This window comes from Callorhinus ursinus, unplaced genomic scaffold (genome assembly GCF_003265705.2).
Source record: "Callorhinus ursinus isolate GAN/ISIS: 27379988/994484 unplaced genomic scaffold, GSC_fseal_2.0 scaffold9, whole genome shotgun sequence".
In the NCBI taxonomy this organism is placed as follows: Eukaryota; Metazoa; Chordata; class Mammalia; order Carnivora; family Otariidae; genus Callorhinus; species Callorhinus ursinus.
The window spans coordinates 7,159,116-7,183,800 of NW_027397071.1; the positions used below are offsets into that span (position 1 = coordinate 7,159,116).

The window sequence follows — 24,685 nt, forward strand, 5'->3', positions numbered from 1 at the left end:
GAAACAGTCCATATATGACCAGCCTTTCCTGCTTCTTTTGGCTCTTTTCTGCCACAGTACCTACCACTGAACCTGGTATATCCCTTTCAGTAATTTCATTCTCTTCCCGGGGCAGAACATTTTTGGGAGCTCCTACTATTCTTAAAGGAACCAAGCCAAGGGGAAGCAAGGAAGAGGTATTTTGAGATATATTTCTGGCTTCACCAGCTGCAACTTAATACTTTTTCCTTTTTTTTTTTTCTATGCCCACTGTTCTGTGCCTTATTTTTTCACTTACTATATCTTGGAGAATGTTATACATAAAGATCTATCTCTCATTCTCTTTAATGGTTGCATAGTATTCTATTGAGTAATCATACCATAATTTACTTGGCTGGAACCCTACTAACAGACACTTAAGTTGTTTCCAGCATTTTTTTTTTTAAGATTTTATTTATTTATTTGACAGAGAGAGACGCAATGAGAGAGGGAACACAAGCAGGGGGAGTGGGAGAGGGAGAAGCAGGCTTCCCGCTGAGCAGGGAGCCCGATGTGGGGCTCGATCCCAGGACCCCGGGATCATGACCTGGGCCGAAGCCAGACGCTTAATGACTGAGCCACCCAGGCGCCCCTGTTTCCAGTATTTTGCTGCTATGACCAATATTGCAATAAATATCCTTACACATGCACTTTATTGGATGGGTCTAAGTACATTTGTAGGATACGTTTCTAAAAACGGGTCATGAAACTAGGTTAGTAGGATCACAATCAGCATTTAATGAAAAATAAAGTACAAAAGACAAGAAAATAGTATAATATAGTGTGGTATAGGATAAATATTATAGTAAAACATAAAGTTAGCATACATTTTGGTGAAATTTTTGTTTTAGTTAATTCATGTATGTTGGTGTCTATGTGTGGCCTGGACTGTGGCAGAACAATGGAATGTATTTCAAAACTGTTTGAAAGATACCTCTTTAGACTCTGGTCTGATAAACAGTATCTTTCTCATAGCCTTTCTTCTTCTTCCTCTAAACTCTATGAATTTTTTATTGTATAGCTTGGGAACTATATATATAGGTTGGCTTTTCAGGCAGAGACAACTGAGTTATTTAGGGTGGGTTGGAAAAAGAATAATATTAACACTATAAGGAACAACAAATAGGGAAGAATTTAACTGTAGTTCTAATTAGCTCTAACATCTTTCCCTATGAAGTGAATAATATGTAACTAAATTATTTTCTTAGGGCATGACTGTTAATAAACAGAAATTTGAACAAGAAGCTGTTGTATAGGGGCCCCTGGGTGGCTCAGATGGTTTAGCCTCTGCCTTCGGCTCGGGTCATGATCCCAGGGTCCTGGGATCAAGTCCCACATTCGGCTCCCTGCTCAGTGGAGAGCCTGCTTCTCCCTCTCCCTCTGCACCTCCCCCCTGCTCATGCTCTTTGTCTGTATCTCTCTGTCTCAAATGAATAAATAAAAAAAAAAATCTTAAAAAAAAAAAAGAAGCTGTTGTGTAAGATTACTGTATTTAAAAGCAACTGTTTCTGATTTCAAAGTAATTTACATATAATACAGAAGTTTTGGAGAAAAAAATTAAAATGTGCATATGATTCCACTACCCAGGGACAACCACTATTAATACTAAAACTACAGATTTCAGGGGCGCCTGGGTGGCTCAGTCAGTTAATTGTCTGACTCTTGATTTCAGCTCAGGTCATGATCTCAGGGTTGTGAGATCAAGCCCCGCCTTGGGCTCTGTGCTGGGCATGTAGTCTGCTTGAGATTTCTCTCTCTCCCTCTGCCCCTCCCCGTCCCCCCCTCCACTTGTGCATGTACGGATACGCTTTCTCTCTCTAGAAAAAAATAAATAAAAATAAAACTACAAATTTCAATCTATTTGTTTGAGTCCTTTTCTTGTGTATACACACAGGCACACGTTATTCTTATGATCAAGATTAAAAGATATATTTAATGTTATACACTGCTTTGCAAATTTAACATTACACTGTAGGAACATTACCATGTCATTAAAACTTCTTCATATGCATCATGTTTTGTTTTGTTTTTTAAGATTTTAGTTATTTATTTTACAGCGAGAGGTGGGGGGGAACACAAGCAGAGGGGAGGGGAAGAGGGAGAGGGAGAAGCAGGCTCCCCAGTGATCAGGGAGCCCGACGTGGGGCTTGATCTCCAGGACCCTGGCAGATGCTTAACCGACTGAGCCACCCAGGCACCCCAATGTTTTAAAATAGCTATGTAAAATAGCTACCTAACAATCCACTATGTGGGTGTATAACCTAATTCATGTAGCCATTAACCAAAGGCTACTTTTTATAAAGAATTAATTGGAACTAGAACAATATAACTGTGTTATCATGAGCTGTTTGGGGAGTAATTGGAAGTAACTTATAGACAATTTTTTCTGTAAATAAATTTTTACATAAAACCATTTACACTACAGCGACTCTCTTCAATAAACAGATGTCCTGAGATTAGTATATTTAATAAAGAAACCAACATTGAAAATTCAAAAGCATAACAGAAAAGTAATACTATGTCTAACTATACTGCAGTAACTCTCTGAAACAAAATTCAGATATAGGGATGTTGCCTATAAACAAATTCCCTTTAAAATAAATTTTCTTCTTGTGGTCCAAATTAACAATGAGAAAAAGAATGCTTTCTAGGAAATAATAAAGAAACAGTATATTTTGATGTGTATTTACTGGCTAGTGATATGACACACAATTTAAATCATTTAACATGAAAAGATAATCTCAAAGATAATCTTTAAACTTCAATTAGATAGATTAGTTCTGTTACCCTCAGGAAAGAGGTAATAATATTCTATCAGAAGGTGAAAAATGTACAATATTGTTTGTCTTTCCTCTTTAGAAAAATTATTTATTCAAAATAATAAATAAAATTATTTATCAAAAAATAAGAGAGGGGCACCTGGGTGGCTCGGTCAGTTAAACGTCTGCCTTTGGCTCAGGTCATGATCCCAGTGTCCTGGGACTGAGCCCTGAGTCTGGCTCTCTGCTCAGTGGGGAGCCTGCTTCTCCCTCTCCCTGCCACTTCCCCTGCTTGTGCTCTCTCTCTCTAATAAATAAATAAAGTCTTTTAAAAAAATAAGAAGACAGTAAACTATTAAAACTAATAAAGACAAGGGATAAAGGCTGCTTTAAAGGGAGCAGTTCATTAAAGCAACAGAAGTACTGTTTCTTTTTTTGAGATGGCTAATGATTTTTAAATTACTATTAAGTTTTGCCGTTGGAAAAATAATTACTGAACTCTCTTCAGCAAAATTTTAAAAATTAAATTACAAAATTTTAGTTTCTAAAAAGTAGTAGAGCAAAGCTGAAAAAGCTACTCCACATCACTCTACTTGATCTAAGAGATTGCAGGAGGCAAGGGAAAGGAAAGCGAAAATGAACTACTGGGACTTCATGAAGATAAAAAGCTTCTACACAGCGAAAGAAACAATCAACAAAACTAAAAGACAACCTATGGAATGGGAGAAGATATTTGCAAATGACATATCTGATAAAGGGTTACTATCCAAAATCTATAAAAGACTTATTAAACTTAACACCCCAAAAAATGAATAATCCAGTTAAGAAATGGGCAGAAAAGAACAGACATTTTTCCAAAAAAGATATCCAGATGGCTAACAGACACGTGAAAAGATGTTCAACAGCACTCATCATCAGGGAAATACAAATCAAAACCACAATGAGATATTACCTCACACTGGTCAGAATGGCTAAAATTAACAACTCAGGAAATAACAGATGTTGGCAAGGATACAAAGAAAGGCAAACCCTCTTACAATGTTGGTAGGAATGCAAACTGGTGTAGTCACTCTGGAAAACAGTATGGAGGTTCCTCAAGACGTTAAAAATAGAACTACCTTACTAGTGATACATCTGACAAAAGATAGGAAAGATGTATACACTGAAAACTATAAAGCACTGCTGAGAGACCTAAATAAATGGAAAGGAATACCATATTCATGGATTAGAAAAGACAATATTGGTAGATGTCAATTCTCCCCAAATTGATCTATAGATTCAATGCAATCCCAATCAAAATCCCAATAGGAGTTTTGGAGAAATTGATGAGCTGATTTTAAGATTCATATGGCAATGCCAAGGAGCATGAATAACCAAAACAACTTTGGGGGAAAAAAAGCACAAGTTGGAAGATTAACACTACCTGATTTTAAGACTTATTATAAGGTAGAGTAATCAAGAAAATGTGGTATTGGCATCAAGACAGATAAATGGAACAAAACAAAGAGTCCAGAAATAACCCACAAATACATGGAAAACTGATGTGACAAAGGTGCAAGGCCATTCTACAGAGGAAGGATAGTCTTTTCGACCAGTGGTGCTAGAACAATTGGACATCTATATGAACAAAAAGACTGATCCACATGTTGTACTATATAACAAATCAATTCATTCAAGTTGTACCATAGACCTAAGTGTAAAACTTAAACTATAAAATTATAGAAAAAAGCACAGGAGAAAACCTTTCTGATCTTGGTTTAGGCAAAGAAGCAAAATCCATAAAAGAAACAGTAAGAAACTGGACTTCATCAAAATGAAAAACTTTCGCTCTTCAAAAGATAGTTAAGGGGTGCCTGGGTGTCTTAGTCAGTTGAACATTTGGCTTTGGCTCAGGTCATTATCTCAGGGTCCTGGGATCAAGCCCTGCGTCTTGCTCCCTGTTCACCATGGAGTCTGCTTGTTCTTCTGCCCTGCCCCCCTGCTCATGCTCTCTCTTTCCCTCTCTCTCAAATAAATAAGTAAAATCTTAAAAAAAAAAAAAAAGATACAGTGAAGAGAATAAAAAGAGAAGCCACCAACAGGGAGAAAATATTTGCAAGATAAATGTCTGATAAAGGACTTGCACCCAGGTACATCAGAAATCCTCAAAATTCAATGATGAGAAAACAATTTAAAAAAAACGGCCAAAAAATTTGAACAAGTCAGGAAACAATACAGATGGTGAAGAAGCACATGAAAAGGTGCTCATCATTAGTCAATAAAGAAATGCAAATTGGGGCGCCTGGGTGGCTCAGTCATTAAGCATCTGTCTTTGGCTCAGGTCATGATCCAAGGGTCCTGGGATGGAGCCCCACATCGGGCTCCCTGCTCAGCAGGAAGCCTGCTTCTCCCTCTCCCACTCCCCCTGCTTGTGTTCCCTCTCTCATTGCGTCTCTCTCTGTCAAATAAATAAATAAAATCTTAAAAAAAAAAAGGAAATGCAAATTAGAACTGCAATGAGATATTACACACCTATTAGAAAGGCTAAGATTAAAAAGACTGGCCATACCAAGTGTTGGTGAGAATGTAAAGTAGTATAACCACTTTTGGAAAAGTTTGGCAGTTTCTTAACAACAACAACAAACAAACAAACATACACCCACCAGGTAACAGAACCATTTCATTCCTAGGTACTTATCCAAAAAAAATGAAAGCGTATGTCTATGCAAAGCCTTGTATAGGCAGTTTTATTTGCAGCAGTTCAAAACTGGAAACAATGAAAATGTTCATCAACAGATGTAGAGCAGACATATGATGGAACACTATTCAGTAATAAAAGGAATGCACTATTAATACAATAACAACATGGATAAATCTCAAGACAATCACACTGAGTGAAATACCAGGCCAAGGAAAAAAAATGTACATTCTGTATGATTCCACTTATATAAAATTCCAGAAAATGTAAACTAATCTCTAGTGGATTACTGGGTTGGGTGCCAGTGTAGGGAGGAGTAGGGGAAGTTAGGTAAAAGGGTCACAGAGGGGCATGAGGAAAAGTTGGGAGAGGGGATGGATATGTTCACTATCTTGATTGTAGTAATGGTTTCGTGAGGGTATACATGTAACAAAACATCAATTTACACACATTAAATATATGCAGCTTATTGTAGGTCAATTATACCTCAATAAAGCTGTTTAGAAAAACAAAATATAACAGTATGCCAAATCAAACAATGGAGAAATACACAAGGAAATCAATGGGAAAAATAAATCAATTCTAAAAAGGCTTCCGCGTTGTCCCTGTATTTCCTGTTTTCATTAGGGGTGGGAGGAGGGTATAATATAACATCTGTTTCATGCCCCAGAGCACACCCTTAACCCTTGCCAGCTGTCTCAAAATACATGCTTTCGGTGGTGGGGGTGGGGGTGGATCAACTCACAACCATCAATTCCCACAAGAAAAACAAGCTAAAGTGTAAGCCCTATTGACAACAAATATTTAATCTAAAGATTCACCTTTTGTATGAAGAACAGCACATTATCAGTATTTCTTGCTTTATGGAATATACTTTTGTTCGAAATGGATGGACTGTAAAACTTTTGTTCTAATAATCATAACTAAGAGTAAATGAGTCTATTTTCCAAATTTTTTAAATGGCCATTAAGGGTTCTCCATCTTCCTCTGGAGTAGTCAAACTTCGCTGGGAAGCCATCTCCTAGAGCTGCTTAGAATTAATGAGCTGAGGCTCTCTTGTTGAACTGTGTGATTCCACCCCAGCCTCCCCGGGATAGTTAGTTCATGAGCAATGTAATTTGCTTTCACTGTGGAAGGGATTCCTATAGTGTTCTCATTCATGAAAATAAACTGGTCCAAGAGAAAGACTTTCACAAAGAATGTTTTGCTCTGACATAATCTCTTGTAAAACAGAAAATCACTTTATATAAAAGTTCAATTAGGACCAAATACAGTATAAATGGCCTCTGCAACAATTAGAATTTAAATATAGAAAAGTTGAATATTACACTGTTTTCTACTGACTTTCCTGGTTCTATGCCAAACATGTCTTGGCTGCAATAGAAGAATGAGGAGGCTTTTATATTTTGGGGGAGAAAAGTAACTATGGTGGGGGCTTTTCTAGAAGGGTGTAGTTGCAATCTGGTACTTTGCAGAAATTGTGGAAAATGAATGAAGTTCTTTTTTTTAATTAAAAAAAATTTTTTTATTATGTTATGTTAATCACCATACATTACATCATTAGTTTTTGATGCAGTGGAATGAACTCCTTTTATAATTATAGCTCTATATGTAGGATCTGGGACCTTTATAATAAATATATCCCTATATAAACCCAACCCCTGCCAATGTGACCTACTATTTATTTAGCAGCAACAGTGAACGATATGGTTTTGTTCAAAGTTGGAAGTTTGAAGAACAGATTTTATGCCCAGGAAAAAAAATCTATTTTGAAGGTAAGGAGGGAAAAAAAAGATAAGCTTTTTTACTTAAACAGAAGGAAAAAACCAATCATAACTATTTCAAAACCTTTTCAACCCACTCAACATGAATTAAGAAAGAATACTAAATGGAAGAAAACTAGTAAGCTGCCATATTAGTCTGAGAAGTCCAACAGGTGTTTATTATTAAGCAAGAGTTACAGAAATAATAATGGTAAAATCTTTGTATGTTACAGAAGCCCAAACAAATAAACAAAAATAAAAAACAAAAAACTACAAATAGAGATTTCATTTTAACTTTAAGAATCTGGTATGGCAGTTGCTTTTCTCAAAAGGACTGAAACAGTTTTGACCCCAGCTGCTACTTATTTTATCTAACAATAGACCGTTTAAAGACGTCCCACTTCTGGCTAAGCTATTCATTTCAATCTAAACTGCATCTAGCTTAAGCCTCAGAAGATAACTTTATCACCTCCAAGCCCTATGCAGACTAAACACAACACTTGTGCCCGATTCTGAATGGTATCTTATATCCAAATGCTCCCTTAATTATAGCTCCTGCTTCTCAAGCTGCTTTTTCAACTTGTCAGAAGCTGCCTAAAGTAACTAAAATTGGATTCGCGCAGAAAAAATGTATTTTAGGAAAACATGTGCAACAAGCACCTACGCATCTGTTAACATTAAAACCAGAAGGCAGTATGTTGCAGCCACCTAAGAACAAGCTGTAAAATTTAATAATTCACAACATTCACTTTGAAATCTTATGGCAGTCTTTTAAAGCAATGCTTCACAATGGCACAATCATTTCATCTGTTTGACAAACCTTTATTGTGTGTCTATATGCTAGGCCCTCCCTATGCTTGGTGCTGAGGATATAATGATTAGCAAAATAGACACATAAAGCTCTACAGGTCTGTTTGATTTCTAAGGCTGAAAAGCAAAGAGAAAATAAGGTCAGCCTGGTTTTTCCATTAGAGACAGCCATCCCCCCACCACCCTACCTCAATTGTGAAGGGGTTGAGGCCCACAAGTTTTTGTAAAAGTCATCCGTAATATTTATGGGGAACCGCCTCCCGGAGTCCCAGTGCTAGTAGGGGTAGATCCTCAGCTGAGTCTCTTTAACAAATGTTGCCAAACTCCTGCAGTTTCCTAAAATCTGATGGCTATTTGTAATAATATTGCTCCTAGAAAATGCTTTCTGGGTTTTACAAGGAGTCACTGCCATGAGCCAAGTACTTCCCAGTGCAGCCTAAGTGGTGATCTCTTTGGGTTCTAAGCTGATAATGCCTACGGACATTATCAGCCAGGATCTCAGATGAGAACCAAGATAAAGAAGTACGAAAACACCAGGCAATAGAAGTGAGGATTACAAACGAGCTCAAACTTCCCCCAATCCTTTTTTCTCTTCTCTTCATTGAGCAGAAAAATATGGGATAAGAAATGGGAGGGTGTCCTGGGTTTAATCAGGTTAGGACTACTGGTAACAATGGATGGGATTATAAGAAATAGAATAGTTTCCAAGAATGTATAGGGAAAGGAAGAAAATTCCCCAATAGTGACAAAAGGGGAAGGAAGGCCTGTGGAAGTGGCAGAAATGAGTCACCAGCCAGAGTGAACATTTATAGGCAATGTATGTTGGCAGGAGAGTCACTAAAAAACTGGGCACCTCTGAGGGCACACTAGAGTCATCCATTCATAATATTAGCAACCACTGACTGTTCCTTGGATATGGGGAACATGGTATGCACTGGAAGAATCTACATAAAGGGGAAAAAATGACTCCTACACTGTTGCAGTATCTGCAATGCCCGGCAAATTGTAGTGTTACACACAAATGCTAGTTATTAATCATTTATTCTTATTACAGAGAAGGAAGCTGTGCTCCAGACAGACTGAATGACGTGACCAAAGCCATACAGTTCTAATTAGTAGTATGGGAGGCAAAGACTCAGGCAATAAACTTTAACGTATGTGACTAGGCATGTGTCAAAGCCATAAACATGGGATCTGCAGGGAGCCATGCAAAGCCAAGACTGAAGCAAGCAGGGAAAGGAAGAAAAGAAGACAGACTCCGTCCCCACCCCCACCCCCACATATCAGAAGGGAATTGCCTCATGCACTCTGGAGAATGAAACCACTGGAAATTACTTATCACATGTGACAAAGCTACCAGGGAAAACAAAACAAAACAAAAGAACCCAATAGTTTTCAGTGATAAACTACCCTGAGCCATATTTATTAGACAGAAATGTCAGTCTTTTTCAGTCATTCTTCCAAAACAAATTAGCATGTCACGTTAAGAGCACACAGAAATAACAGGTTTAGATTTTATTTTTATCACAATTATAATTTTGGAGTAACCCAAGAAAAGACTACCCAGATATGACTAAATGAACAACACGTTTACTCTGTATCAGTGCAGAAAGGGAAAAAGCCTTTTTGTATGAACTCTATTGAGTGGTTGTTGTTGGCTACTTAGGAAATCACTGATTCTCTAAGCTTCCTTGAAAATTATCTAGAAAATTATCTTTGTTGCTCTAAAAAAAGTCTTCAACAGTGGAGCTTCATATGAACACATGTGAAATAAATATCAAAGCAATATTTAATAAAGAGGATAATTTTGAAAACAAAAAACACCCAAAGTACTTCATAAACCTTTTACCAACGAGCTTTAAGATGTACACTGATATAACCTCTAACTAAAATTTGAAACTAGAAACATCTTCTTAGATCCTTAGACTCGGTGAGCTTTGCAGGGACTATGCTCTCCCCAGCATGCTCAAGTCTCTTTTCTTTGACCATTTCTCCTCCTTCTCATCCTCCTGCTGCTCACACAGATATCCTTACTGCCTTTTCTTTGCCTCTCCAAATCTGATCTCAAGACAAATTGGGAAACATCCTTACAACAGTGTACAGGATTCATGAAACTTGAAAGGAGGTATACCCCCTTGTATTTTTTAAATTAGACTTTATTTTTTTTAGAGGAGTTTTATTTTTTGTTTTATTTTTAAGTAGGTTCCACGCCCAGTGTGGAGCCCAGTGTGGGGCTTGAACTCACGACCCTGAGATCAAGACCTGAGCTGAGATCCAGAGTTGGACGCTTGACTGACTAAGCCACCCAGGCACCCCTTTTAGAGCAGTTTTAGGCTCATGGAAAAACTGAGTGGAAAGCATATCACATACCTGCCTCCCCTACCCCTTGTGTCTTAACAGATACCAAATACTAAATCAAAAGTAAGAATTCTTTATCTGGGGTCTAGGGAATCCAGAGATGGTCTTCATGGAGTCCTTGACTGCCCAGATATTATATCCTGAATTTTGGTATATGGATGTATATACATTTTTTTGAAAGCAAGTCTCATTAGGTTCTGAAGCAGCTGGCATTCAAAAATGGTTAAGGCCTCTAAGCTAAAGAATGAAGTTCAAGGTCCAGACATGAGGTAGAGAGACTAAAGGAACTATTTTGGGGTCAGAAAGGCTTTACCAACGTCCCTAAACACATACCACGCAGGTAGCTGCCAGAGCAAGTATCAATATGTAAACCCAGGCCTCAAACTTCAACAGGAGCTACAGAAACATCCAGGTTAAAGAAATTACAACCAATGAAATAACTTTCAAAACATACAATGACCTCTTTTTTTCTTTAACACACCTTTAAAGCCTCTATCACGAGGTCCCTTGCTTCAAGCTCTCCTTCAAGAATACTGAATAGTGTTAGGAGTTCAGGCTTGCTGAGTTTTTCCAGATTCATCCTGAAAGCCTAAAACAAAGACAACGATCAGACAATCTCCAGAAGACAGAGTGAGTCTGATATTACTAAAGAAAAAAATAAATTGAGTCAGACAAGAAAAGAGCAACAATTACAGTAAAAAAATGCTTTAAGATGGCAAACTGTACAATTAAGTAGAAAAAATAAGAGCTTTCTGATGTTAATCATAAACTGAGCAGTAAGAGAAAATAAAATTCACCTTAATTATGGATTTCATCACTACTCACAAAGATCAATTTTCCATCATTTTTTTCCTCCAGGCATATTTACATACATCCTGGGAGGTCTCAGAAAGAATTAGTCATGAGTTTAGTTCACTAGAAGCGCAGGTAAAATTGTGTTACCGTGAATACTATTTCACCAGAAAATCGTGAGATCATGAAAAGATTTCCCAGTTTTAGAGAACCAAATTCCTAAAGTGTATATAAAACATTCTGGCATCCCTCCAAAGTTGGCTGAAACGAAATTTGGGCAAGGACAATGTCCGGTGGCAGTATGGGAGACATTTTTCTTTTAAACTATCTACTTTCACATGATAAGTGTTCTCTGTGAAACAGTTTAAAAGGAAAAACACCTATCATGGTATTTATATTTCATATAGTAAAATAAGACTTCAATGCAACCATCATACAAATATACTTTTAAATAATTTCTTAAAATATACTGTCCTTATTAAAAATCTTAATTAGACAGACTACTACACACTGAATTTATCTGACTCAGCAAGTTCACGTTTCTGAGAAGTCTTACATCTTTTGAAATATGTTAAATGGCAAACTGCATAGCACAAACTCAGTCCTTTCCACAAGATTAATTTCTCAAAAACCACACAGAGACAGAAGTTAGACTGCTACACAATTTTCCAAGGGTCTTCTGACCAGGGTTATGGTAAGATACATTTTATAACTTCCGAGACTAAGCAAATACTACTTTCCTTCTCCCCCTTTTTACTTCCAAATTGTCACTCTCATACAGTTTCCTTTAAAGTGAATTACAACATGACGAGTTCACACACCCTCCAGTAATTCCCAACTCTTATGAGCACATTAAATTTTAGGAGGCACACAAAAGAGTCATTGATTCCTTCCAGAGCTACTGCCTCTAAGTGAGGGAGAGCATGTAGAAAAGGCATACTTCACTGTTGTTAGACTGTGTTCCAAGACATGCTGTATGAATCTTTTGCCATATGGCAAAATATGTTCCATCTAACTTCAGCTGTAACTGCTAACTTTCTAACTACCGAGTTTTAGCAGCTGGTAAGTGATGCTCACTTCTGGATTACAGACCTCTCACAACAGGTATTTTAAAAATAACTAAAAAAAAAACAAAACAAAAACAAAACCCCACAAACCTAATAAAGCCACACACTTAATTTAAGATGGTATGTTGGAAAGAGCGTGTGGCTTTGCAGTCAGATAGATGCCAGGTCTGCATCGTCTTAGTTGCATGATTCAGGGCAAGTTTTCTGATTCTCTGTTTTCTTATCTGTAAAAGGGGGATGATAATATCTAACTCATAGGGTTGCTGTGAAGATTGGGTTAATAAATGTAAAACATCTTGCCAAGTTCCTGATACAAGCTAAACAATGGTTTAATTATTAATAACTACTATCCTCTCTCACTTTCCACAAGAATTCTAAGAAAGGCATTATCAAAATTGGGGACAGCCAAGATCTGACCTCAGAAATACCTTCAAGCTGCCCTTTTGTGGTTGGGAAACATAAATGAAGAGGGTGATAGCATCCTGGAGTGAAGAATGGTGAGGAATTTAAGCCACCAGTTGAGTCACACTGATTTCTTAGATGAAACCCTTCCCCTTCTTCCTGATGGTTTCATGGTTTAATCTCACAGAAATTAAAAAGCAGAGGAAAAATCCTATCATTTTATGCCCATCCCCTTCCCTCCCACGATGTTAAGCAGAATAATGAGCAGTCGTAAAGGTACTCTGCAAATACCAACTACACTGAGTAAATGAACTGGATGCAGAAGCACCAAAGTAATAATGGTAGTGTTCACACGTATTCTTCTTTTTTTCTTTCAATATCTTTGTAGTCTTTCAGTACTCTTATTTAGAGATCTTAAAACTGGGGCTGAAGGAAGCAGTGCCATGTGAGGAAAAGCATAACAGACTGGGAGTAAGGAGTGCAGAATTTAAATCTGAGATCTGCCACTAAGCAGCTCTATGGCCTTGGGGAAAAAAGTTACCCAGGTGCTCTGACACTGAGTTTCCTCACAGGTAAAATCAGACAGACTAGTCAATCTCCAAAGTCCTTCTTTTTTCCATTCTAAGCTTTCATGGGTAAAAACCAAGAATTAATTGTTAGAGGGGCGCCTGGGTGGCTCAGTCGTTAAGCGTCTGCCTTCGGCTCAGGTCATGATCCCGGGGTCCTGGGACTGAGCCCTGCATCGGGCTCCCTGCTCAGCGGGAAGCCTGCTTCTCCCTCTCCCACTCCCCCTGCTTGTGTTCCTGCTCTCGCTGTGTCTCTCTCTGTCAAATAAATAAATAAAATCTTAAAAAAAAAAAGAATTGTTAGAGAATCCAATGAAATAAGAATAAAGTAAATATACAGTGAACTAAAAACAGACTGTACCTAAATCAAAATCTTGGATCTGTTGTGATTAATACACATCCTCATAAAAGAGAAAAATTGAAACAATCTTCAGAGTCACTTTAATTATAAAGGAGTCCAGCCTAGGCAAGAAAAAATTCCATTCTATGTCAATGGCATAAAGCACTATAGTCTTGTGATCTACATTTGTAGATCGCTTCTGCACACAAATTTTAATATCTGGAACATTCTGCTAATATGTACCCACTCATCCAGCTGAGTGTCTACATGAAGTGAATACAATACAAACATGACAGAGGAGGAAAAAAAGGGTCACAGCTGTGTAACTGAAAAACCAATATGTCTGTTTTCACATATTCCCATAACCTTTCTTTAGAAATACTAAAATTTAGCAGTTCTTTGCTGTTCTTTATATTTGAATCCAATCTCAATACACAAGATATTGCAATAAATTTAATATAAATGAAAGACCATAAAACCGCAGTATGTTTTAGGTGATAGCAATATTCCTGAGAGTGGGGGTGGGGGTGGGGGTGGGGGTGATACTGACCTGATAATTGGCAGTCACACTTTCGTCCTTGAGTATAGATTCTTAAGGTCTTCTTCAGTTAAAATTTGGGAAAACTGACAAATATATTTAAAATGCCATCAGCATGGTGGGAAAGTGTCCAATGCTGCAAAATAATAGGAAATTTATTGTCTATGTGACCATACTATAAACAATTTGATAAATCCCATGAATGTCAACTGTCATTCCAGCTGATAAGGCCTGACAGGTGTGGGTTGACACAGACAAGAAAGAAAACAGCTACTTCTTCAAGTTGAAGCTGAGCAATATAGCAAAAGTACCATGCATCTGACTTCCCTTTTGCAATTACGGTTAGGGAAGGTGAGGGCTTTCAAAATCATTTTTACTTTAAGATGTCCACTGCCATTTCAAGGACTAACTTATGAGAGTCCTGGAAGAGAAATGACTTTGTCTCCCTGAATTGACAAAAGCCTATTTGCTTAAAGCACCATGACTGACCCACGATACACTCAGATGGGAAAATAACATAGTTACAAACGAACTTTCAAACTGCTAAATTTTGTAAGGTACGCGCTTACCCCCTCACCTCCTACCAGTTAATGAACAAACAAATCAACCTGTCACCACCTGGACTTTGTCTGTAAGGCTAATTACTCATCCCAGCTCCTACCTTTTCCCAAATATATTAAGTGTTGAATTATATGCAAATTCTGTGTTTCTGTTTTCCTAATAGTATATCAGACCCAGCAAACTTTTTTTTTTTTAAGATTTTATTTATTTGACAGAGAGGGACAGTGAGAGAGGGAATACAAGCAGGGGGAGTGGGAGAGGGAGAAGCGGGCCTCCCGCTGAGCAGGGAGCCCGATGTGGGGCTCGATCCCAGGACCCTGGGATCACGACCTGACCCGAAAGCAGACGCTTAACGACTGAGCCACCCAGGCGCCCCTAAGACCCAGCAAACTTTTAAAAAAATGATAGGCTTTAAATTTTATGTGAGGAAACATAACTTTTGTACTTTAAGGCAACAACTCTTAAACTTGACTCCCATTTTTGCCTAATATATAAATGATGTGGCCCAAGATACTCGGCAAAAGGCTGTTGTTGATTCCATATTAATTGTCAGAAATATGACTGCCAGATTTTTGGCATGCTGTATCGTAGTCTACAGACTCATTCTCTACTTGCTTTCTAAATGAGCTGTTACTTGTCACTGTCATCATCCATTAAGTAACTCTGAAAGACAAGATCATTTCAACCAGATGCTCAGCTCATTCCTTCCATTTGAATGTCTCCAAGACGCAACTTTCCTTAGAGTTTAGGGGCAGATATGTCTGTTCAAGGCATGCCACAGTCTATGAATTTGAAATAAAAACCACTCGTAGACCAGTTGTCTGGATACATTATCATACACTGTGGTATAGCAAACTGCAGCTATATTAAGCTTTATAGTTTTCTCAATTAAAAAATAAATACATATAAGAAAACAGATAAATTATACATATTTTAAAACCCTGGAAAAAATAAGCCTATTTATGGGATATGTATGAAACTTATTTTTAGGTTATCAATAAATGATTTTAAACATCAGTTTGCCTAGCGCACCATTTGGTCTATTCGCATGCTACTTTCCATCAAGTTGGGGCCAGCAGTCAGGAGTGTGTGAGTCTTCTATACAAACTTTTAGGTGCCAACAGTCACAAGCGTTGAGGCTGTCAAGAAGGGCACCCTCACTCCTCCCTGAGCCTCCTAAATGTCAGTGTTGATTTTGCCATGAAGGTATGTTGCTGTGGCTTGGGTTCTGTTCATTTTTTCTGACCTTTTCCCTTCTCTGGATAAGACCCAAGCTCCATTCGTTCTGGTTTTGGTTGTTCCTTTTTGTTCTTGAGGAAGTCCCAGCTTTTGCTCTGGAACTCTGAATTAATTCTACAGGATAGCAGGCGTTGTTGCCTTTTTTACCACAGAGAGACTGGTTGGCAGAAAAAGAAACACCCCAAACAGTTTCTATAGCTCTGTAAGCAGGAGGGCAGGGCAGGGTGGAGCACAAGTACGATGTTTGTCTATCTAGTATCTGGGTGTGTGCATGTCTTTATGTGGAACTGTAGGCTTGATTTCTAAATGGTGGATAGTATGGGCCATGAAAGAGGGAAAGCACATTTTTGGATGAGTCTTAGATAATTTGGACATAGAAACACTTTAAAAAATCTACAAGATCTGTTGTTTTTTTTTTTTTTAAGTCACCTTGGCTAGTAAAAAAACAAACCAGTTGTTTGCCCAGAAAATCACGCTTGCAAACTGCTAAAAGTCACTTCTTTAATATATACTGAGACATCAAATTTAAAAAACTTATACTTGGGCCGCAATTGACTGGGATTCAGGCCATTTAGTAAGTTTTAGTGTTAGTAATAAGATAGAAAGCAAATTTGCTCCAATTATGTAAGGATTTTCACATACATATCAGCCAAGCCAACATATAGGAGGCCGATTAATTCTTAAAATTCAGAGTCAACACTGACATACAAAATGGGTGTTTTTGACAGCTTTCTACTAGATAATGTACTTCCTTAAAAACCCAGAATATATGAAACTTAAAAAATAAACATGTCACATTTATAAATACTAAATCTAAATACAGACAAAAATGCACTGCTATTTTTAAAAATGTATCCAAAGCAACCTACTATCTGGGGGTGGAAGGCGTTGACATACCTTGACTATCTCAAAAAGATTTAAGTTTCCCCACCCTCTGGCACTTCTAGTTTTTCAGAAGGGTTATTTATGCATTTAGGGGTAAGAGAATGACAACATTCCAAATTGTACTTCTCATTCCACTTTTGGCATTTCAGAATTAGGCTAGGGAAGAAAAACATGTCAAAATACTATCAGAAAATAATTTTCTGACCAAGAAAGCAGATCATCTTTTGTACATTTACTAAAGAGAGCTGTTTTTGCTATTATTATTTACAAAGGTTCTAAAACCAAGATATAAAAACAAATATTTTATTGAATTCTACAATACTAAGCAATATAAGCTTTACTACAAGTGTCAAATCAATCTTTCCATTGAAGATAAAAGGTATTACTGGACTATTTGGATCCTTGGGCTAGGGGACGCCTGGGTGGCTCAGTCAGTTAAGCTCTGACTCTTGATTTCCGCGCAGGTCGTGATCTCAGGGTCGTGCAACTGAACCCAGGATTGGCTCCACGCTGAGTGTGGAGCCTGCTTAAGATTCTCCCTCTCCTGGGGCGCCTGGGTGGCTCAGTCGTTAAGCGTCTGCCTTCGGCTCAGGTCATGATCCCAGGGTCCTGGGATCGAGCCCCACATCGGGCTCCTTGCTCGGCGGGAAGCCTGCTTCTCCCTCTCCCACTCTCCCTGCTTGTGTTCCTTCTCTCACTGTGTCTCTCTCTGTCAAATAAATAAATAAAATCTTTAAAAAAAAAAAAAAAGATTCTCCCTCTCCCTCTGCCCCCATCCCCTGCTCTGTCTCTCTCTCAGGGAAAAAAAAAGTGTTTGGGCTAAATTGGGTCCCTGCCCCCATTCATATATTGAAGTCTTGATCCCCAGCACCTCAGAATGTAATACATTTGGAGACACGGTCTTTAAAAAGAGAATTAAGTTAAAATGCAGTTATGGGGGAGGGGGCTAATCTAATATGGCTGGCATCCTTGTAAGAGGCAGAAACTTGGACACAAACACGGGACAGGGAAAGACCATGTGAAGACACAGGGGAAGGATGGTCATCTACGAGCCAAAGAGAGGCCTCAGAAGAACCAATCCTGCTGACATGCTGATTTCCAATTTCTAGCCTCCAGGATTGTAAGAAAATAAATTTCTGTTGTTTAAGCCACCTGGTCTATGGTACCCTGTTATGGCAGCCCTAGCAAACTAATACAACATGTTAACCATTTATTACTTTAAAGACTCTTAGAGCAACTAGGAGAGTTCTGTAACATTTCTCAGAATGCCTTGCTTTGTCTTATTGCTATCAGTTTGTTTTTTCGAGCCACATGATATAGTATTATATAAAACAGAATGGTTTCAAAACAGTTTTGGAGATTATAAATTTCAGGATCCTGAAATGTAATACAAATAATGCACTGAGAAAGAAATTGCAACAGTGCTAAGGGATCAAGATGCTTGTATATCCAATAGTCAATATAGACTTTGAAGTAGGCCTCAAGAAACCAGTTCTGTAATGAAGCTAATTAAGGTTGACATTAAAAATACTTTCAGTACTCTATTCAAACATACTCTTTTCACAGCAGATTCTAGGATGCCAGATTTTCTGGATTTATGCTTAGTACAGAAATGAATAATGATATAATTGAGCCTATCAATGTTAATCACCACCACCTCAGAGTTTTATAGCAGTTTTCCAAGAAGAATTCAAGCAGGAATAGTAATAACAAAAAAGATAAACATTTATTGAGCTAAATAAAAACAAAACGAAAAAGATGAACATTAATGTGTTCCAGACAGTGTTCCAAGTACTTGCCATGAATTAATTCAATCCCCACAACAACTTTAGATGACAGATGTTATAACTACCATCACATCCCCATCTTACAGACTGGAAAAGTGAGGCACCGAGGCCAAATAACTTGCTCAAAGTCTCCGATCTAGTATGTGGCAGAAATGGAATTTGAACCTATGTAATTTTTTTAAAAGATTTTATTTATTTATTTGTCAGAGAGAGAGAGAGAGCACAAGCAGGGGGAGCGGCAGGCGGAGGGAGAAGCAGGCTCCCCGCTGAGCAGGGAGCCTGATGCGGGACTCCATCCCAGGACCCAAGGATCATGTCCTGAGCCGAAGGCAGCCACTTAACTGACTGAGTCACCCAGGCATCCCAGGAACCTAAGTAATTTGATTCCAGCGGCTTCCTTAACAACTCCTACTACCTGGTAACTACTATTCACATCTGATTTTCTCATTTTACCAGCTTTAGGAGTTGCATGGTAGAAAAACCTCAGCTAAAACGTGATCCACAAATCTGGAAGGGACCTCAGAAATAATCTAATTCAGCACTCTTCATTTTACAGATAAAAACTGAGGCCCGGATTGTTCAGTGAATTCCTGAAGATTACAGTTAAACAGCAAAACGAGGTCTAACACTTAGGGATCTTTTGAAGATCTAAATCCAGTGTAATCCACTTTCTGGGACACCATGATGGATATTAGATTTTTGTTTTGTTTAGCTCTGTTTTTTGTTTTTTTTTTTTAAGATTTTACTTATTTATTTGACAGAGAGAGAGAGAGAAAGAGAGACAGTGAGAGAGGGAACACAAGCAGGGGGAGTGGGAGAGGGAGAAGCAGGCTTCCCACTTCGCAGGGAGCCCGATGCGGGGCTTGATCCCAGAACCCTGGGATCATGACCTGAGCTGAAGGCAGATGCTTAACGACTGAGCCACCCAGGCGCCCCTCGTTTAGCTCTGTTTTAAGACTCATGCATCTCTGGTGTATCTCTTTCTGTGTGTGAATACCCACCTCTTTCTCTCACTAAGTATATGTGTATACCTCTGTTTCTCTCATTGTTGCCAATAAGATTTATATGTGTATTGAGGAAAAGAAGAAGTGGCCTCATGCCCATAAACAAACATTTAAACATCTCTCTCCCAAAATGAGGACATTTAGCACAACGCTATTAAAAACAGGTCTGTCTACCTGGATATCTGTTTACACCCTTTCAAGTATTCTCATCTGAGACAAGACCAAACCAGAAGAACTACATTAGTTAAGCTACTGGAATGTATGTTAATGAAAATGAATAATAGATTTTATGGTAATATTTTTCATTAAAAAATGTCTTTTAACATCAGAAAAGTATCAAAGTATGGACCACTAAGTATATTTGTCAGCTGACTTTATTTAGCTTAAATGAAATTATAACAAGATTTCACTGACATATGTATCATCTATGTGTCTATCATTCCCCTAAACTTTTGTTTTTCTGAAATAATGCCACCATGAGTTGTAAAATACTGCAACAAAGAAAAAATAACATATAGATTGATTTTCTTTCCAGTGAAATGATTCATGGGCCACAATTCTAGGAGCAGCCTGAAATACAAAAACCCTTCAAATGTCAATGTAGAAGGAAGTCATTGACTCCATCAGGATTCCAAACTGGTAAGAAACAGACCATACAGTACAAGGATGAGCCATAAAACAAAGTATCTGCGTTGTAGCTATGCCCATAACCGGACTCTCCCAGAACCACAAAAATTCCACAACAAATATTATAACTGATAGTGTTTTACCTTTTAAATTTTATCTTCCTTTCTTTTTAAATGAAAAATCTTTTTTTTTTGAGTGCATGCCTGCACACAAGTGGGGTGGGGGGGAGGGGAAGCGGGGGGGCAGGGAGAGGGAGAGAGAGAATTAACGCGGGGCCCAACTCGGGGCTAGATCTCAGGACCCTGAGACCATGACTTGAGCTGAAATCAAGAGTTGGATGCTTAACTGACTGAGCCACCCAGGCGCCCCTTAAATTTTGTCTTCTAAATCAGATCACGGATTTAAAAAAAAAGTTTAACAATCTGCTATCAGTGGAAATTACCAACAACGGACCTTGTAACTGTTTTTGCTCTGAGGTTCTTTGGGGACAGTAATTCTTCTGAGAGGTGGTTGTTTTTTTTTTTAAAGATTTTATTTATTTTTTCCCTATAGAACTTATTATGATTACCTGATATTCATCTTCTATTTTTTTTTAAAGATTTTATTTATTTATTTGAGAGAGAGAATGAGAGACAGAGAGCACGAGAGGGAAGAGGGTCAGAAGGAGAAGCAGACTCCCCTCTGAGCAGGGAGCCCAATGCGGGACTCGATCCCGGGACTCCAGGATCATGACCTGAGCCGAAGGCAGTCGCTTAACCAAGTGAGCCACCCAGGCGCCCCAAGGCGGTGTGTTGCAGTGAAAAGCTGTGTGGGCTTTGGAGTAGGACAGGCCTAGGTTTGCATCCTGGCTCTGCTACTTCATCATTCCTTGATCCACTTAACCTCTCAGTTTTCAGTTCTTCATCTATAAAATGGGCTCACACCACCTACTCTAACAGGATATCGACCAGTTAAAATGAGTGACTGGTTAGTTCTCATCCCTGGAGCACATATGTGGTTTCATCAGCAAGGATAATAAAGTTTCCCTTTTCTGGTGATGAGCTGCCAGTTTCTACCATTCATGTGTCTAATTTAGAAATCAAAACAAGTTTACTCCTTCTGACTTGACGGGTTGATCTGCTCCAGGAAGGAGATGGCCGGGCCAGTTTCTGGGAAAGTCGGCTCAGGGATATGCACAGCGTTTGTTCAGGCCAATGGTTATCTCCATACTTGGGTTAAGAAAAGGACATCCTTCTGCCTACACTAGATTTTTGTGATTTAGGACACAGGTGAAAAGCATGCCTTTGCTTCCACAAATTTTTACAGCTTTCAATCAAGTCACAATCTTAACTTAATGCCTGAGAAATGGATTTTCTAAACACAGCATGGCTATTTTTTACATTATGGTAAATGCATAGTGGATATGTATCTATATTCATAACCCAGGAGCAGTTATCACCTTCTGTTGTCTCAGTTCTTCTGTTTACAAATCTGTCTTCTAAGACTTTGCTCTCCTATACAAACTCAACTTGATTAAACTTAGTACCTAGCAGTGTGGTTCAAAGGGGGAATCTAAAAAATGCTGGTTGGAAGGAAATGTACAGTGTAAAACCTTGGATTATGGCCAATAAGACTGGGCTTTATCTTTTAGGAAATAAGAAGCCACTAAACATTTTTAACCAGGTGAATTTCACAACAAAAGCATAGTTTTAGGAAAGGAAAGAGCTGCTGTGACTGATGAGAAATTGGAGGCAGAAAGAGTAGTTAGGAGAAAACTTCAACAATGTAGGCATGAGGCGAAAATGTGTGAACTAGGATGGCAGCAGTCAGGATGGAAGAGAAATGACGGATTCAGGATATTTCGTGCAGAATTTACAGTAACTTGGTACTGGTTTCGTTCCACAAGGCAGGAGGGGAAATAGTCCCAGATGGGCTGAACTTTTAGACTGACTGACTAGAATGGTGACACCATTAACAGAAACAGGGATGTTAGAAAAGGAACTGGTTTTAAGGGGAAAATGGTCACTGATATGAGACATGCTGAATGAGAAGTCATCAGACTCCCAAGAGGAACGAATGTGTTAAGAGTCAGTCAGTGTGGGGAGGCTAAAGGTTTAGAAGTGGAGAAGTCTTCAGGGGTAGAGCCCCTTAAGAAAATTTCTTCTGTGCCTTCAATTTAAGAACAAGAGGCAATGGGAAGGAGCTGATACATGGGACTAGACCTGATCATTTTTGTATCCTCCACTATTAAATCACTTAAGAATCAGATTGGTTCTGTCCTTACTCCTGTACCACCTGCTGCAACAGAAAGGACTGGTTAGCAGAAACTGAGAGATGGGGCACCCCTTCCCCCGCACCTCCCCAAAGCAAAGTTAGTGCTTCTCTCTTTTTCCTGTAACTTACTTGTTACTTACCCTTTGTTCTTTTCTCCTTTGTAACTTACAGTTCTTATCTCCTGTTAAAATAATTCATCCTGGCTTGCTTCTCCCTGCTCTACTTCTTCCCTGGCTCTCCCCAGTCTAGGATGGCAAACCCACAGCACTCTTCAGCCTCGCCCTCCCTAGCAGCTGTGTACAAAGGACCCAAGCAGATGCTCTCAAGGCTCAAGGTCAGAAGTTTTTTTGGTCTGTAAACCCCATCATCCTGTGCTCTCCTATTTTCTTTTCTAGTTTCTACTGAACTCAGTAACAATTAAGGATAACATTCTTTGTGGCTCCACAAGTCAGAAAGGCTTCATTTAGCAGCAGAGGATACATTTAGATCAGAAATTCTGGCTTTGGACCTGAAATACAGAATTTGGAAATACTTGGCAGGGAGGAACCATATTACTGCATTCTTTACTTCAATGCCTGCTTGCAGTCCTGTTTTCCTCAACACACACACACCCCTGTCCTTGACTCCTCCACCTCCACTCTTAACTCCCGTCTACTGTTTCTTCTCACCTGTTGCCATCATCACTCCTTACTTTGGGGGCAGTTGGGGGAGTTGTCTTCAAAAGGCAAAAACCACTTTTGATCAAAATTACCACTGAAAATCCTTAAATCTAGGATGCTGAGGTGCAACCCTGTACTGTCATCCCAGTGTCTACAAAACCATTTATAGGACACTGAGGATGGAGGTACTTAAGATGGTAGAGTTTGGAGTGTAGCAACTGACAAGTCAGAGAAGACACCAGATGGCTGAATCCCTTGCCTTTCCTTTTCTCAGGCCAAAAAATTCAAGAAAGATAATTTGCATGACAAAATTACAAAACACACACTCTATGAGGCAGACACACATACTCTCCTAAAAATCCTTATATCAGATGTCTGAGATCATGACAGATAGAAGATTTGTTTCCTCAACTTAGGAATCTTAGCTATATATTGAAATATTTAAAAGCAATCAGATGACAACAAAAATCATATACTGTTCCTTCACCTTTGTTAAAACGCTAAAGGAGTAAAAGAATATTTAATATTCTGTAACTCACATGCAAAGTGCTAATAAGGACGGCAAAAATACCTACCAATATTGTGTGCTTCCTACATGCCAGGGATCTTGCTCTGTGATTTATGTATACATTAGTTCATATAAACCATAAAAAAAAACCACTCTCAGAATTACTTCTATGACACACCTGAGGAAAATGGGATATGGTGAGACAGAAAACTGCCCTTGCCTGGGTCACAAAGTAAAAGAGCAGCAGAGCTGGGATTTGAACCCAGGTTTGCCTTTAGAGTCTCTGCTGTCAATTCCCACGCTCTATAGCCTCACAATAAAGAAGCTGTTTTCTCATTGAAATGCTTTGAACTGAAACTTAGGAGATGTGATTTTTAGTTATTAGCAGAAACATGGAGGAAATAAAAAAATGGCCTTCAGAACAGGCTGACAAGCCATTCCTGGGGTCAACCACCACAGATTGGACAGATTTCCTCTAGAAATAAATCTCTGCTTCTCATATCATGCCACCAAATGCCAGTTCAATGGCAACCCCTTGAAACATGGTTCTCCTACACTCAGAAAAGCCAAGAATTCCAGTCCTGTTCTGCAAATTAACTGGTAGCATTGCAAACCTGATTCTGCCAAGACACAAATCCATTATAGACCGAGTGCACTGAGCCCACCATAATCGGTCCGCATGATTCCATTCAGGGACCCAATACTATTTGTGTCCCCTGTTCGTGTATTTAGTGCTAGTTCAGAAAAGCACAAAATCGTCTAAAAATTCACTTGAAAAAAATCCCCAAGTAGATCAGGAACTTGTCAAAATCAAACACTTGGAAACCATTCTTAAAAATAAGCAATCAGTTCCTAGTGTGTACTCCTAAATTCACTTCCTTCCACTCAGGTCAGATTCTCAGAAAAATAAAATCCTAAAAAGACTAGCAATGATTACATTAATAAGTCGGCTTTTAAATTTCATTACAAAACTATATATATATAAACATCAGCTATTTTCTTACAGGAAATTCAGTATTTTAGAGTCACTTAAGATACGGGAGTTTCCTAAGACATCAGGTAGGGAAAATAA

The 24,685-nt window shown here is 38.5% G+C and overlaps 1 protein-coding gene across 3 annotated transcripts in view; it reads right to left on the minus strand.

Moving 5' to 3' along the window:
- Positions 1-24,685, minus strand: part of CTTNBP2NL (CTTNBP2 N-terminal like) — a 52,494-nt gene that overhangs the window by 25,111 nt on the left and 2,698 nt on the right. For 2 of the 3 annotated variants that reach the window (XM_025872421.2, XM_073896140.1), the window contains exons 2-3: positions 14,103-14,226; positions 10,867-10,974 (exon numbers count right to left, since the gene is read on the minus strand). In XM_025872421.2, the coding sequence (XP_025728206.1) occupies positions 10,867-10,965 (99 nt within the window). In that variant the 5' untranslated portion in view covers positions 10,966-10,974; positions 14,103-14,226. The remainder of the gene's footprint in view (positions 1-10,866; positions 10,975-14,102; positions 14,227-24,685) is intronic. The other variant, XM_025872423.2, reaches the window with a different exon arrangement.